At 39.8% G+C, this 16429-nt stretch overlaps 1 protein-coding gene across 1 annotated transcript in view; it reads left to right on the top strand.

Annotated features, from left to right (window-relative positions):
- Window positions 1-16429, top strand: part of LOC139480584 (pikachurin-like) — a 150042-nt gene that overhangs the window by 85357 nt on the left and 48256 nt on the right. The window contains exons 3-4 of the mRNA XM_071263726.1: window positions 9072-9608; window positions 13410-13611. Coding sequence (XP_071119827.1) covers window positions 9072-9608; window positions 13410-13611 — 739 coding nt within the window. The remainder of the gene's footprint in view (window positions 1-9071; window positions 9609-13409; window positions 13612-16429) is intronic.

The following is a 16429-nucleotide window of genomic DNA, read 5'->3' as shown; positions in this document are numbered from 1 at the left end:
AATATCATTTGATACTTGAATGCTGTATTCCCTTAAAAAATGAGAAGGTCCTTTGGTTGAAACCGGCAACTCTGTGGAATGTAAACACAAGTTTAATGTTACAAGATTAAAATTAATATTAAAAATAGCAAAATGCAAATTTAATTAATTTTTTTCTGATACATTTTAATTTTTAATACTGACGACTCTAATGGCATGAAAATAGAAATAACAAAATAAGTAACTTATATCACTCAAACTAGTTTGTTTTCAAAAGAGGATCCATTTTGAAATAAGAAATAAATATAAGTGTTTATAGGGTAGTTTGAAGCATTGTAGACGGATAAGAGTTATGGCCTATTGATATAACATATCCGTTTGACATGTAGGTTGTTAAATGGCATCATTCATTTGCTTTGAGAGTGCAGTTGTGATTTTTTGCATATTTGTTTTCAACCATGACAATGTAAGAACAAAACAAAATTCTGTATACCAACTATAACAAAATTAATCGCCTTAGAAACATATTGGGGGGATACTTGGTACAGTGAAACCATGTAAACTCAAAGTGCTGGCCTGTGGTCCTGTGGTCCTATGGTCCTGTGGACACAACAATTAAGGTGATGTTAAGCAACAGTCATGCTTTGGGGAATGGGTGGTCTAGTCATCGAAGTCACTGCAATTCACTGTGCAGGGTTGAGTCCCGAATGATCGTGGGTTGGACTCCTGGATTTGCCTTAGTAGTATCTTGATCTGTCAGCACCACACTCATGATAATGGGTCTCACCAAATGTCTAAGATCTGCATCACTTCCTACATCAAGTGTGGTATCACTGAAATACTGTTCAAAGTGGCATAAAACCAAAATCAATCAATAAATCAATGAATCAAGTCTAGAAAACATGCTTTGAATGTCAGACTTACCCCGATTATCATCATTTAAATGTCTAAGATCTGCATGATTATAATCCAGCGTTATGCTGTTATGCAAAACACTCACTCACTCACTCACTCACTCACTCACTCACTCACTCACAAATGAACTCACTCACAAATGAACTCACTCACAAATGAACTCACAAACTCACTCTCACTCACAAACTGACTCAGTCACAAATGAACTCACAAATGAACTCATTCACGAATGAACAAACAAACTCCGGAAGAAATAGGTGACTGCACTCAACAACCTTAACCCATGAGAGATTCTAGGGCTTTCTCCCTGCCCCAGACTGAATGGGTGAGTTGGATCAACACTGCCTTGAACAGCATACCATGGTATTTCAGTAAAGACGAATGGCCCATCCTTTACCCACTTACCTAGTTTACTATGGTTAAGTAATAACAATAGTGTTTGATTCATTCGGGGGTGGTGGGGTGTTGTTCACCCATCACACCAAAGACCCTGGTCCAATTCCAACATACCGTGAGTGAAACCCATTTCTTGTGTGAGAGACACAGCCACCAGCATCAGCAGCAAGGCAGTTTGTGTATGTTTGGGAGCTCATGATGAGCCATTAGCTTTCTAGACTGGATGGGATCGTGTGAAATAACTGTATCAAAGCATCAAATGTTTGTGTAAGTCTTGAGTTAGGAGATTTTAATGGAACTAGAGCCAGGAAAGTTTTTTTTCATTTTCAAAGAAAAGAGGTTTCTGAAGACTTTCAAAGAATTTCTTATTAGTTGGGAGATAACTTACGTGTTGGTCATGTTAGACTTTTGTAGGGTTTTTTTTTTAAAAAGAAACATAAAAATTACCAGCATTCCTCCCTTTCTGTTGACTGAAATCTGTTTAAATAAGATGACAACATTTGCTAAGATTAATCTTCAATCTCATGCTAATGTGGCCCAAACAAGTATATGATGCAGTAATTATGTACAGGATTTGCAAAATTTCTCCAAAGTTTCAAATGGTTTAAACCTTTAATCTTTGTATTTTTTTGTAAACAACTAAGCTTCATAGATACGTAGATACACAAGATAACTATCGATCTTTGCCAAGTCAGTGATACTAATACTTCTCTGAATGTTCATGTTAACTAGGATTTAGTTTATGGAACAGAGGTTTATGCATTCAAGTTTTGTGTGTGGAAGATATAAACCTTAGCTGCAAGTTCTTGTCATTAAATAGGAGTTGGCGTCAAAGGGCATGGCCAGCACGGTTTGTTGCATAGGTGACTGTAGCAGATACGTGTGATGAGGATGCTGTAGTGTTCGCATTACCAGCTGAGGATTACCCTGACTGCTGTGAGACGGTTGTGGTGATGCTGTCAAGGCTCTCATTGATGTCCGAGACGGAGGCCTCATCAGCAGCAGACATAATGAGAGAGATGTATTAAAGGATGAATCGGGGTATCGTGATTAGGCTTCATTTAGAAAATAGCAAGGCTGCCATGATATTTGATCTCACTTCCAAGTACCAATAAAGGAGATCTTTGGTATCTCTTGTGCTTTTTTACCTAGAACAGGTTCTATTGTAAAATAGGTATGAGCATACTCGGGTCTTGTACTGGTCCTTGTTTACTTTGGTCTTGTAGAACATAGCTTCAAGTGGGGATCCAGTCACAATTGGTGAATAATGGATGGTTTTACTGAGAATGCATGTGTTTAAGCTTAAATATGTATCAGGACTCCTTTTCATTCAGTTTTGATAAATCAACTATTTTCAAATTCAAAGGTATGATAAAACACCTATGTGCCACTTAGACACCAAAACATCATGGAATACATTTGAATTGAGGAGGCCGGTGTGTCTTATAATTATGGAAGTTTCTTACAGTCTAAAAACGTCCAGATTATCCATGTCATACGGTCACATTCTACATGTTTTTGAACATCTGCTAGCTTTTATTTAAGCTCAGTGGGTAAACATCATTAATACAAATGTATTTAGGCCAATGAGCTTAAAGGCTGTGGGGAATAAATATGTGTATTCTTGGTAAGAAGGGTCAATACTCCTTGGATCATTTCTCTGCTGTATGGTCAGACTAATGATGATTCCAGGTCAGTGAAGATACATTCACTGTCCAGCTGTCCATGCCCCACAGTGTGATGGCCTAGATACTCCTGGGGCTGTAGGGAATGAGTGGTCTTCGGCATCACATCACTCCCTCGGACAGGTCAGATTCCACTGGTCAAGGGTTCAAATCCCGGATTCTCGCCAATTTAGATCCTTGGTCAGTCAGCACTATACCCCTGCTGTTCCACTGGTCAAGGGTTCAAATCCCGGATTCTCTCCAATTTAGATCCTTGGTCAGTCAGCACTATACCCCTGTTTTCAACTGGTCAAGGGTTCAAATCCCGGATTCTCGCCAATTTAGATCCTTGGTCAGTCAGCACTATATCCCTGTTGTTCCACTGGTCAAGGGTTCAAATCCCAGATTCTCGCCAATTTAGATCCTTGGTCAGTCAGCACTATATCCCTGCTCTTCCACTGGTCAAGGGTTCAAATCCCAGATTTGAACCACTTAGGATCATTGGTCAGTCACTAATGGGTAAAACATCTACAACCTGCAGTCCTATGAAATTTCTTTATTGTTCAAAGCCACGTTAACCCAATCTCACTCATTTGTTCACTCCCCCCGGCTGCGTCATACCAAAAGATGTTAAAAAATGTACTTGTTGTTACCCTGCCTGGTGCTTGGCATTAAGGGGATAAAACAAGGACTGGTCGGCTCGGAGTCAGTATGAGGTGTCTGAGTGTGATATCCATGTTAAACTGCAGCATGGTATCTAAGTGGGGTAGCACTATAAAACAAGAAGACATGGTCATGCATGCCACAAACCTGTGAGATTTGATGACGCTCTAGGATCATCAGGGCCTTCTGTTCCAAGTCCAGCTTCCTGTAATTCTCTTTGGTATTAATAAGTGAAATAATTTTGAATGCTACTTTAAGCCCATTTCACCTCATTATTTACTCTCCTAACTATAGAGCTTACTTAGTAATCAACAGTCAGTTGTACACAGCTCCAGTAATAACAGCTGAAGGGGTCGGTGTCGGCACAGGTACTACAGAAATGTACCCCAGGTACGTTCTGTAAACAAAAATGTACCCTAGCAAAAATCAAAGTACAGAAACGTACCCTAGAATGAGTCCATTCTGCCGCAGGCCACAGGGCACAATACACGTAGGTAACTGGTTCATTAGGTATTCGTCACGAACTGTGTGCCAAAACATGGTTAAATTCATCATGGCAGTATGCGTTTGTCAGGAGGAACTGTTGGAGCTGCATTCCAGCGTATCATATAGGAAACGATCATACACAGTGACGTATGTACATTAATCTAATATTCTGCGATGCACACATGCACTCGTAATCAGGCGAACCAGAACTACAACATGAACCGGTTTCGGTTTCGGGTTGGGGAATATGGACTCGTCCGCCATTTAGGGTATCAGGTACGTTTCTGTATTTTGATTTTGGCTGGGGTACATTTCCGTATACCTAATAACTGGGGTACCTTTCAACAGCCCACAATACATCATGTGGAACTAATGTCCATCTGGTGGACACATCTTGAAAATGTCAAAGTTGTAATTAGTACATTTTGTTTAGTATATATAGTTGTATAAACTTACTTTTAATTAAAGAGTATGTACAGGGCTGAAATATATACATAACATCAATCTTGAATCATCAGTGTTTGCTGAGGATGACGAAAATAAAAAAAACCTACGTTTTAACAATGAGAGTCCTGTTTGCCAGGCTGGAATCTTAAGGCTTTGTTTGTCCATGTGACTTGACAATGTACAGTGCCCCTTGGTGGGGACTTCCTAGTCCTGCACCATGACCGTGGAATATATTTATTTTATGAAAAAATAATAATCTAGAAATGCATACAAAAGCAAGTCTAGCCAGCTCAAGCTAGCTCTATTCCACAATCAGCATAGGGATTTTTTTTATTGTTAGAGTCAAGAAGGATATTGTGTAATATAAGATTTCAGAGACTAAATGTTAGTCTAGGGACTTCCGGGAGGGAGCAGATGGTAGCAGTAATTAGCTTAGGGACAGTGGCGGACATGATCACCCCACTGCCACAGGACTTGATATGGCTGCTGTTGTATTGGATGTCAGCCTGCCCTCGTCTTCAGGAATGTGACCCATCTGCCAGACTGCTTGAGGAAGTCAGGCATTTGTCGACAAAGGCATCATATCTACAAACTTTCTGTTACTGATAGTCAGGGTTTCTGTAGAGATTCTGCCATTATCACCAATGAGCACAAGCAAATACAAAGCCACTTCTCAGTAACTTCATCATAGCTTGGGACGAAAGTTTGACATGACCTCATCATGGCCTATATTTTATACAATGTAAAGTGCAAGTTGAAGAAAAAAGATTGAGCCTACTCAAGTTTCTCATGCATGTTATCTTGACTGTGACAGTTAAACAATAATTTCACAATAGTACAGCCTTATTTATATAATCAATGCAAATATTTGAATAAAAAACGAAATAATCGAATAAAAAAGTTATTTATTTTTAAAATGTTAATGTGATCAAGATCTAATTTGTTCAATTTGTTTCTCCAAGTTCTAAATTTCAGTTACTTGAAAAAAACTTTCGGGCACAAGAATTTCAATTAAAAATATGAAAAATTTTCATCAAAAAATAATTTGGATTTTATCTCAGAATCCAATAAAAAGACATTTCCCACACATGGCTGGTGACTGCCTGTTACTTCACAGAGAAAAGTTAACAATTGTCATTACTCATGCGGTTAATTGCTGCCAGAGAGTTTCACTCACTGATTAGCTGGGTCGGGCTCGGGGCACCTCACTGATCGATCAATTAATTCCTCTTCTCAAGAATTATAGGAGACTTGAATGGCATTTTAATGACGAGTTAAGGAGTGAAGCAGGAAAAATTTTGTTGCAGTAATGGGCCAATGGTTACAATGATTTCAGAGCAGAAATTCAAATTTCTGAAGGGTTATAATTTAACCGTTTAGTCTTGAAGAACCTTAAGAGAAGTTATGACATATGTAAATGCAGTGTTTCAAAGTTCCTGTTCTTAGTTATCATTTGTCCTATACAAACCTAAAAATGCAGTGGGGGAAATGGGTATTACAAGGGAGTTGCATCCCTTAGGCATGCTTGGAATGTGTGAATTAGGGTTTGAATCCCTGTTTTGTCCTACCCTCCCAGTACTTGTGGGTTTCACCACAGTGGTAAACGTCTGAGACCTGCATCACTTTGGGCTTTTTCTCCCACATTAAGCTGACATGCCGTGATATAACTGGAATACTGTTCAAAGCAGCGTAAAATCTAACTCAATCGATCACTCACTAAATAACTCAGGAATCGACAAGTCAGGCTAGCAAGGCACTGCATATATGAAAGTAAGAAAATATTGATACTAAAATAATCTTGGATACTATCAGAAATGTTTTTGCACTAGTGTGTCCGAATGTCCATGATAGTCACATATTTCTGATAAATGGTACAAATCCATTGGATATGGCTCTAAAGATATTTATGTGACAGTTTCCATTAAATTCATAGTAAATTAAACATCATATAGGCGCGGGGCAGTGGGGTAGCCTGGTGGTTAAAGTGTTCGCTCGTCACGCCAAAGATCCGGGTTCGATTCCCGACATGGGTACAATGTGGAAAGCCCTTTCTGGTTTCCTCCTCCGTGATATTGCTGGAATGTTGCTAAAAGCGGCGCAAAACCATACTCACTCACTCACTCACTCACTCACTCACTCACTCACTCACTCACTCACTCACTCACTCACTCACTCACTCACTCACTCACTCACTCACTCACTCTTATTGGTGCCTTGATTTTATCATCAATGTAATCAGGATAACAGTTTTAGTTTTCATTTGTGTAAATAATTAGTGTTTGTGATGATAAAATCCATGTTTGAGCTGTAAGGTGGTACACATTTAGTCAATTTGCACTTTTTAAAAAGCTGACAGCCTGACAGCCTGACATGTCCTACAAGAACAGTAAAAGAGGAATAATTCATGAGGATGTTCATGAATGCATAACACTGAAATTACATCAGTAGGACAGCCTAAAGCCAAGGGGCAAAACTGAGCAGTTTATGACTTGTATTTTTATGGCCACCAAGTCCCCATCAAGACAGGTACTTCCTTCGGAGGCCAATCTCATCTTTCTCTGGGGTAATATTCTCTTGACCAAGTTGATGATGTTATTACATTACTGGGAGTGAGCTCTGCCAAGCTTACACAGTTATATGGCCCTGTGATTGCTTTTTAAGATGGACTAAAGAACTACGTCAGTAGGGACAGTTAATGAACATTTTGCCATAACGGTGGAACTAGGTCTTTGTGGGTGTCCATGATGGCAATTTGAGCTGCAGTGTTTGGGTCGCTGCTCTGTGCGTGGTAGGGAGTGCTTGTTTCAACTGAGGCTTATTTCAGAAAGGAATCATTCCTACCAAGGGTTGGGTACTCTAATACTGATTGCGGCCATAGCTGGAAGTCCTTATCACAAAGAATCGTAATGTGAGCTTGAAACACATCTAATGAAAGATTCACTCACTGGAGAAAATGCACAATAAGTTGTCCAGTAGATTACCCTGAAGTGGTAATCAAAACTGGAAGTGTAATAGTTTGCTGGATTATATTAGCCACTGTTTTAGATGACATTTTTATTGTACAATATGTTTCTTTTGTACCTTATACTGCAAATGTGCCAAAAATTTCACTTCTACGGCATCACTAATTTCTAATTAGATTCTTGGCCCATTAGAAAGATTGTCAATAGTTTTACTTAATTTTGGAACATGAGGGTAAATTACCACTTCTTGCACTTACGTTGGGGATGTGTGTTGATTGCCAGGAGGTGGACTTCTGTGAGAAATGTCAGGGATGATTATCAACGGGAGGACGTCTGTGAGGGACGTGTGTGTTGATTGTTAATAAGTGGACTTCTGTGAGAAATGTTAGGGATGATTATCAACGGGAGGACGTCTGTGAGGGACATGAGAGTTGATTGTTAATAGGTGGACTTCTGTGAGCGATGTCAGAGATGATTATCAACGGGAGGACATCTGAGAGGGACATGAGGGTTGATTGCCAAAAGGTGGACTTCTGTGAGAGACATGGGGGTTGATAGTCAAAAGTTGGACTTATGTGAGGGACATGAGAGTTGATTGTTAATAAGCGGACTTCTGTGAGAAATGTTAGGGATGATTATCAATGGGAGGACATCTGTGAGGGACGTGAGAGTTGGTTGTTAATAGGTGGACTTTTGTGAGCGATGTCAGAGATGATTATCAATGGTAGGACGTCTGTGAGGGACATGAGGGTTGATTGCCAATAAGTGGACTTCTGTGAGAAATGTCAGGGATGATTATCAACGGAAAGACGTCTGTGAGAGACATGGGGGTTGTTTGCTAAAAGGTGGACCTCTGTGAGAAATGTCAGGGATGATTATCAACGGGAAGACGTCTGTGAGAGACATGGGGGTTGATTGCCAATAGGTGGACTTCTGTGAGGGACATGAGAGTTGATTGTTAATAAGTGGACTTCTGTGAGGAATGTCAGGGATGATTATCAATAGCAGGACATCTGTGAGGGACGTGAGAGTTTGTTGTTAATAGGTGGACTTCTGTGAGAAATGTCAGGAATGATTATCAATGGAAGGACGTCCATGAGGGACGTGTGTTGATTGTTAATAGGTGGACTTCAGTGAGGGACATGAGAGTTGATTGTTAATAGGTGGACTTCTGTGAGCGATGTCAGAGATGATTATCAACGGGAGGACATCTGAGAGGGACATGAGGGTTGATTGCCAAAAGGTGGACTTCTGTGAGGGACTTGGTGGCTGCTTGTTAATAGGTGGACTTTTGTTAAGGATACATCCAGAGGCAACACACATATATGCAAGGGAATCATCTTGAATGATGATTGAGGATATCAAACTTTGTGGGACATACATTCCTGTGAATCTAACTCTGTAGCCCGACTGATGAATGACTTGCCATATCAACATTTGTTTCGCATAGGCCCATTCCATCATAAAACATGTATTAAAAAATGAACATCATGATGAATAATTAAAGTTCAATTTCAGTTAGCTTTATTTAAAGGGGCTCATTTTTTTATGATTTCAGTTGACCAAGCCTATGTGCGGCAACAATTGGAGCATGACCAACATGACTTGGGGTCAGAGGTCAGAGGTGACTTAGACAAATCGAGGGATGCCTCACCTTCACATTCAAATTATAACATTGCCAATGAAGTATTGCCAGGCAATGAAAAACAATCTCAGGAAGAATCCAATCTCTCCCAAGACAAGGGTAGTCTGCTTTCAACAGACTCTAGTCATAGGAAAACCAAAATTTTGGACAAAGTTGATCGTGTTGACCTCCTGCCGGAAAATCCTGAAATTTCAATTAAAACGTATGACCTACGCAAAGACATTCCTGACCCTATCTCTGACTTCCATATCCGGGAAGGGGGAGAGCACTCTCAGAATGACTTGATGAGTCCGGAGTGGACGGAAGGGAAGGGCAAGTTCAAGCTACGACCTTCGAAGACTGTCACATGTGATGGAATGGTGTGCCAGAATAATGGAACTTGTGTCGTTGATGCTAATATCCCACGATGCAACTGTCCAATTGGAACGGCTGGCAGCCGATGTGAAAAAGGTAACTTTTTAACCATCCTTCTATTTTGAGCTGTGATTAGTCTGTTTCTGTTAGAGAAAGTTTGCTGTCATTGATACCTGTTGTGCCAGCATCTTCTCATATTTGTTGGAGTACAGGTGACCCAGTCATCTGATGTGTCGCAAATGGCTGTGCAGAGTTGTGGCCCTTTGTCACACCATGATCATGGGTTCAAATCTCTTTTTTTTCCGATTGTTTCTAGGTTCGCTAGCTCCATACCCATGCTGGTGGATTTCATCGAAGTGGTAAACGTCTGAGACCTGCATCACTTCGGGCTTTCCTCCCACATTAAGCTGACATACTATTTAAAGACTATTTAATGCGGCGTTCAACCCAACTCTCTCTCATATTTGTCGGGATCTCGGTTTGAAGAGGTCCCCAGTAACCTATGCTGGTCATTATGTTAGTGAGTGAGTGTGAGTGAGTTGGGTTTAACGCCGCTTTTAACAGTATTCCAGTTATATCGCGGCGTGTCAGCTTAATGTGGGAGGAAAGCCCGAAGTGATGCAGGTCTCGGACATTTACCACTTCGGTGAAACCCACGAGCACGGGTATGGTGCTGACAAACCTAGAAACATAATCGGGTCGAACCGGGATTCGAACCCACAATCATAGGTTTCTGGCGTGCCCAAGGGACGCAACTCTGCATAGCGAATCGCGGCGCCTTAGACGACTGGGCCACCCGTGCCCCCCATTATGTTAGTGAGGGGATTATAGAAGATGGTTGTAAACCTGGAGAAATATACCGTATATGACGTAATAAGCACCCAGGGCGCTCTCAAATTAGAAATATGGGGCACTTATTAGAATATTATGTTGGTGAAAAAGAAAAGTTGAAAGAATATTTCGTGGTTTATGGTGACAGCCTGAAATGTTTATATACAACAGACATATTTTTCCAGAATTGAATTTCCCATAATTAATGGTGCATATGACACATGAGTGCATATTATACACGAATAAATAAGTCTTGTGTACATTGATCAATTGGAAGGGGTGCTAATTTGGATTGTTCACTAGCCAATATATTAGCAAATATAGCCGCGGGTGCTTATTAGAATATGGTTACTACGTCTTCTATGTTTGTATTACAGTAATTATGGTTTTGGTTTCTTCACTCTATTTGATTATCCACTATTGTGAACTAGAACGTGAACTTTCAAGCCTGAAGTCAGTCAAACACTGCATATACCAGCACTCAAGCTTGCTTTAACAGACAATGGCTTATGTTTTTTGTAGAATATCCTGGAACATCGTCTCACTATGTGGGAGGGCCAATGTGTCATGTTCCCTTGACATTTGAAAAGCCTTTCTAAATATTTTGTAACATTCCATGATTTGAAATGAATGTTTTTCACTGTCCTTAAATGAAATTCCTGATTCATACATTTGGGTCTAAGATTGCTTGAATTACGCCATTGTGATAACAATTTAGATGAATGTTTTACAAGAATCTAAGTTGGTGAATGCATTATGTTGTTTTTAAGCATATTTTCATCATATAACTAGCTGTCCAATGAAGCAAACTTTAAGTTTGAACATAGATTATTGTGGAGGAAGTGGAGGAATGTTGTACTTCCTAGTGTTGCAGTTGGAATATTTTTTAAGACCTTTAAACAGATTATTTGAGGAAATTGAGAATTTTTTTGTATTTGCTTTCAGTGGTATTTTTTGTTGTTGAAACTTTAAACATGTCTGAATGTTGTACCTACTAGTACTTACAATTGTGTTTATTTTTCAATACAGACAAGATATTATTTGTTTCCCTTTCATTATTACACCAACAGACTGAAATTAATAATAGTTTGTCTGAAGGATCTTTCAAGAAGATAGGGTGTTTGCCATTCTCTGATGTATTGTTAGAACAGGGGTAATTTGTTCCTGGCTCTCATTACAGTGACAACTATGAAGAGCAATAACAGAACTAATAAACTGGCTTATATCATATTTCTTGGAATATTGACTTTAGCCCTTCAAGAAATGATTCAATTTGTTGGAGTGCAAAATAATAGGTTTTTTTCACTTGTATTAACATGATATTCAATCATCAAAGCTTTATTACCTGAACCCCATTTAGTTATATGTCTACTACTGTCAGCTGAGTTATTGCCTGGGGCCATGCTATAGCTCGTAGTCCACTGGGGGCACAGGTGCCGCAGTCCTCTGGGGTGCTGTGATTCGCTGTGCAGAGTTGCATCCCATAGACACGCCAGAAATCTTTGACCATGGGTTTAAGTCCCAGTTCCTCCCCATCATGGTTCAAGGTTTGTCAGCTCCAAACATATGCTCGAGGGTTTCATCAAAGTGGTAAACATCTCAGACCTTTAAGGTTTCCTCCCACATCATGCTGACACACAGTGATATGGCTGGAATATTGCATTTAAATAATTAAATCCAACTCATTTACTCACTCGTAGTCGACTATGACAAAACCAACACAAATTCCATCTCAGTAGGGTTAATAAATGGTGCTGTTGAAAGGTCGTGGTAGTAACTGAGAGAGTTTGGAAATATACTACTCAAAGGAAGTTAAAGAACACCCAATTGTTTCATTTGAGTATAGGAGATCTGTCATGCCGTAACTATAGTCATATATTAGGTTATTATACCCTGACCTAAAACGGCAGGGGTATAAAGTTACACTAAGGAATTCCATTCGTCAGTCCTTCTGAGGACATTTTTGTCTGCAACCTATAGTTTGAAAACTACTGTATAGATTCTTGGTGGACACTTTCTATGCCAATAGGAGGGATGCAGTACGAAGTTTGATTTCAATATTTGGATTTTCTGAATAAATACAGCTAGTTTAATTTTTGTTTGACTTACAATTGGTTTTACTTAAACATTTGTATGACCTATAACTTCAAAACTAAATCATAGACTCTTTTCAATTTAGCTAACAGTTTCTCTACCAATAGGAACAATGCAGTGCAAAGTTTGATTTTGATAGGGTGATCTTTTTAGAAAATATTGCATTTTTCATGTTTTGAACTATGTTGGAGTCAAAGTCGGGTGTAATAGTGTGCCTGGTCACTTTTTACGTTGTTATTTTTTCATATGACAATAGTTCATCTGTCATGCCATATGAAAAAATTGGGTGCTCTTTAATTCATTTCGAGTACATAAGAGACTGATCTGTGTCTGATTACACAAAACAATTTAAGTGCTAAGGCATCAAGAGTCTATGTTAAATCAGGGGAGTCCCATCTGTTATCTGTGTGGACATTACCCTGGAATTTGTTATCAGGAATGAAGAAATCCTGTCAGATTTGGCAGCTAGCTATAGGGACAGCCTGGTGTTCATAACGTGATTAATTGATATGAGGCCCAACATGCACAAGATACTGCAGTTGCTATGTTGTATTGTGTGTTATCTCCCACACATGACGCGCAGCAAAACCAGAAAATGTCAGAAATGTTTGTAGTGCACAACACTGAAGCACATGTAACACAAGTGACTTTGTTCGAAGCATGCCTCTGTTTGCCCAGCAGTACAAATGAGTACAGGTAGTATGAGATGGTAATGTGACTGTTAACCTTCTGGCTCCTCTCAACTTGTGTAGAAGCCTAGCTCTAATCAACTTGTTTAGAAACCTAGGTCTGATCAATATATCTAGATGCAAAGTTCTAATCTTGTGTAGAAGCCTAGCTCTAATCAACTTGTGTAGAAGCCTATCCCTCATAAACTTGTTTAGAAGCCCAGCTCTAATCAACTTGTGTAGAAGCCTAGCTCTAATCAACTTGTGTAGAAGCCTAGCTCTAATCAACTTGTGTTTTTTGCAGTCATCTCCGTTGTTTACCCCAAGTTTCATGGGATGGGTTACCTGGCGCTGCCTGTCCTGAAGAATGGCTACCGAGACTTCCGGATCTCAATGGAGTTCCGACCAGAGGCTAAAAATGGTCTGCTGCTCTTCAGTGCAGAACTAGACGATGCCAAGACAGATTTCTTCTCTGTGGCTTTGGTGGATGGATACATCGAGTTCAGGTAATCATCAGATGTTTCTTGCTGTACCTGTTGATAACTACTAGCTTACCAATTGAGAACTGCATCCCTTAGGCATGCTAGAAACCACTGATTTAGGGTTCGAATCCTGGTTCATCTTCATTATACTTTTTAAGTTTGTCAGCACCGTACCCGTACATGTGGGTTTCACCAAAATGGTAAATGTCCAAGGCCTCATCGCCTTATGCTTTCCACCCACACCAAGATGATACACTAAAATACTGCTCAGAGCAGTATCACGCAAAACTCACTCACTCACTCACTCACTACTGACAGAAGAGATGGAACAAATTGGTACGTTGTGGTGGACAGATGGACAGACAGCAACAGACAGCTGCAGACACAGGGAGTCAAATGGGCTTGGAGTGTATGGCATATTGAGACTGCTTTGATGTTCCTTCAGGATTTTCTTCCCTTATTTCTAGAAGCTGAATTGCATGTCTGTCCACATGCCTATGGCAATAATTTTTGTAAGTTTAGGAAAATTGAATTTACTTCCCATGGAAATGATAGCAGCCGGTGACATGTATTGACAGATCGGATATTAAATAGTGGAAAGTTGTGTTCAGTAATTGACACAATCTTGAAAGCAGCTGTCACGAAGCATGTCTCACTGTTGCATCATTATCAGGCAAAAAGATGTGACAGACAGATTCTTCATATTGCTTTGATAGAAAATTAACAATTTTGTGATTTTCCCAACCTGAATACAGACATGAGATGGTGTTTGTGTTACGATCACTTTGAGGGATAGATCCTTGGTTTCTTTTGTGAGGATGTTTGTTTTGTTTGTTTGTTTGTTTGTTTGTTGTTTGTTGTTTAACACTGCACTTAACAATATTTCAGCTATATGATTGACATCACATGAGCATTGTTCCAAGCAATTGGGATATGATGACATGCATCAACCAAGTCAGTGAGCCTGACCACCTGATCTCGTTAGTCACCTCCTATGACAAGCATAGTCACCTTTTACAGCAAGCATGGGTTGCTGAAGACCTATTCTACTCCAGATCGTCATGGGTCTTGTGACAGGAGAGGGTTAATCTGGTACAAAACACATGGATATATAGAACATAGCTTTTTCTATGCTGTGCCATCAGTTTTAAAGATAAGTGTGAAAATAGAGGGAAATATACCATGAAAGATGAAGACTGCATGCTCCCCATGATATATCATTGTCCTTTGCAAATATACATGGTCAGCGTCTTCCAAGTCAGTGAAACCAAAACTGTTCATTCCTGTAGGCCTGAGACCAAGGTGCCGTTGTACAAAGCGATCTTAGCGCTAAGGTGATCGTAACTCCTATACCTTAACATAGACTTACACCATGTGTAACACTAAGGTTGTTTTGTACAACGGAACCCAGGACAATGTATATGTATAAGTGACATTTGTTGTTTGATTTTGACATTCTATGCATGTGTTTTGTAGATTGTGTTCAATTGCGAAATAAATCTCTAATAAGGGACATTCTATAGCATATACATCAGACAGGTGGGTGTTCTGTGGAAAGTGCCTTCTATGAAACCATCTATGAAACTATTCTATGAAAAGAAGACCCTGTAACAACAATAGGATGATGTCATTAGAGGTTCATGACTGGTCTAGTAGACCTGCCCTGTGTGCAGGTGAGCCAGGAAGTGTGTAATTGTAGCTGGTGCTAGATATGCATAAACTGGTGGCCCGATTGACTGTGTGGTCTACATCTTCCCAGTGTGCAGTTTAGACAGGAAGTGTCTGGATGCTCACACTCAGCCCATCCCGGGGTAGAGGAAGCGGCACAGACTATCGATGTACATATAATGAACGTTATTCAATAAAAATGCACCAGACCAATTCAGACTCAATTTGGTTGGACATTGTGATTGGCATTCTGTAACCAGAGATGATTGAGGTAGGGGGAAGAGGTTATTAACTCTCTTTTTTCTGTAGTGATTATTTTCGAGTTAAAGGTAACCACTGACTAATTACCTCTGCAACATTTCATGTTTTTTGACACTCATAAAGTAGCATCCTCTAAAAATAATACTGATCATTAGATTGTACGCAGTTGTGTTTTGGATCTCAATGTCATGTTGGTGGTAATGGAACACTGTGATTGGAAGGTTCTTTGTGTGGTAATCTGTGTCCTACCAGCCTGTGAAGTGTTCAAGGGCTTGAGACGGCAGGCAGTCAGAGATTTGGTTGGTTGGTTTAAGCAAGGTGGAATAGTGGGTTGGTGGTTGAGAAGGTAGGTGAGTGAATAATCCTGGGATGAAAATTTATTATCGGCTGGTTTTGGATTGGTGAGTGAGAAAATGGATGGTTGCTGGCATAGAAAGGTTTGGTAAAAGCTTTTGGGAATTACCCGGGTTTGTGCTAATCTTAATTAAAGGGGGGCTTGTCTCTGGCAGATTGGCAGTCCCAGCCAGTTTCCTTTCAGTTATCAACAACACTGTGATTGTATTCTATCTCATATTTCATATATTGTTTGTCCATCTAGCAGTTAATGTATACTCTAATTACATGGAGACAAATGGCTCAAGTTTCAGAAAGAGTACTAATTATTAAATTTAGACCAAGACTGAAAACAGACCCTCTTTAAGAAATGTTCTTGTAAAATTCTGACAGGTTTCAGCATGTGGATCGATCCATGAAGCATGTGTTCCACATGTTTTGTGATACTGACTATTTGACACCATGTTTTCCCGTTCACACAATGTATAACCCAGCTTACAAAACCAAGGCCTCTGGCAAGTGTAGGTTTGTTTGTTGTTTAACGCCACACTCAGCAATATTCCAGCTATTTGACGGCAGT

This window comes from Haliotis cracherodii, unplaced genomic scaffold (genome assembly GCF_022045235.1).
Source record: "Haliotis cracherodii isolate W230 unplaced genomic scaffold, xgHalCrac1.p SCAF_4, whole genome shotgun sequence".
NCBI lineage: Eukaryota > Metazoa > Mollusca > Gastropoda > Lepetellida > Haliotidae > Haliotis > Haliotis cracherodii.
This window is presented reverse-complemented; position numbering and strand designations above follow the sequence as displayed.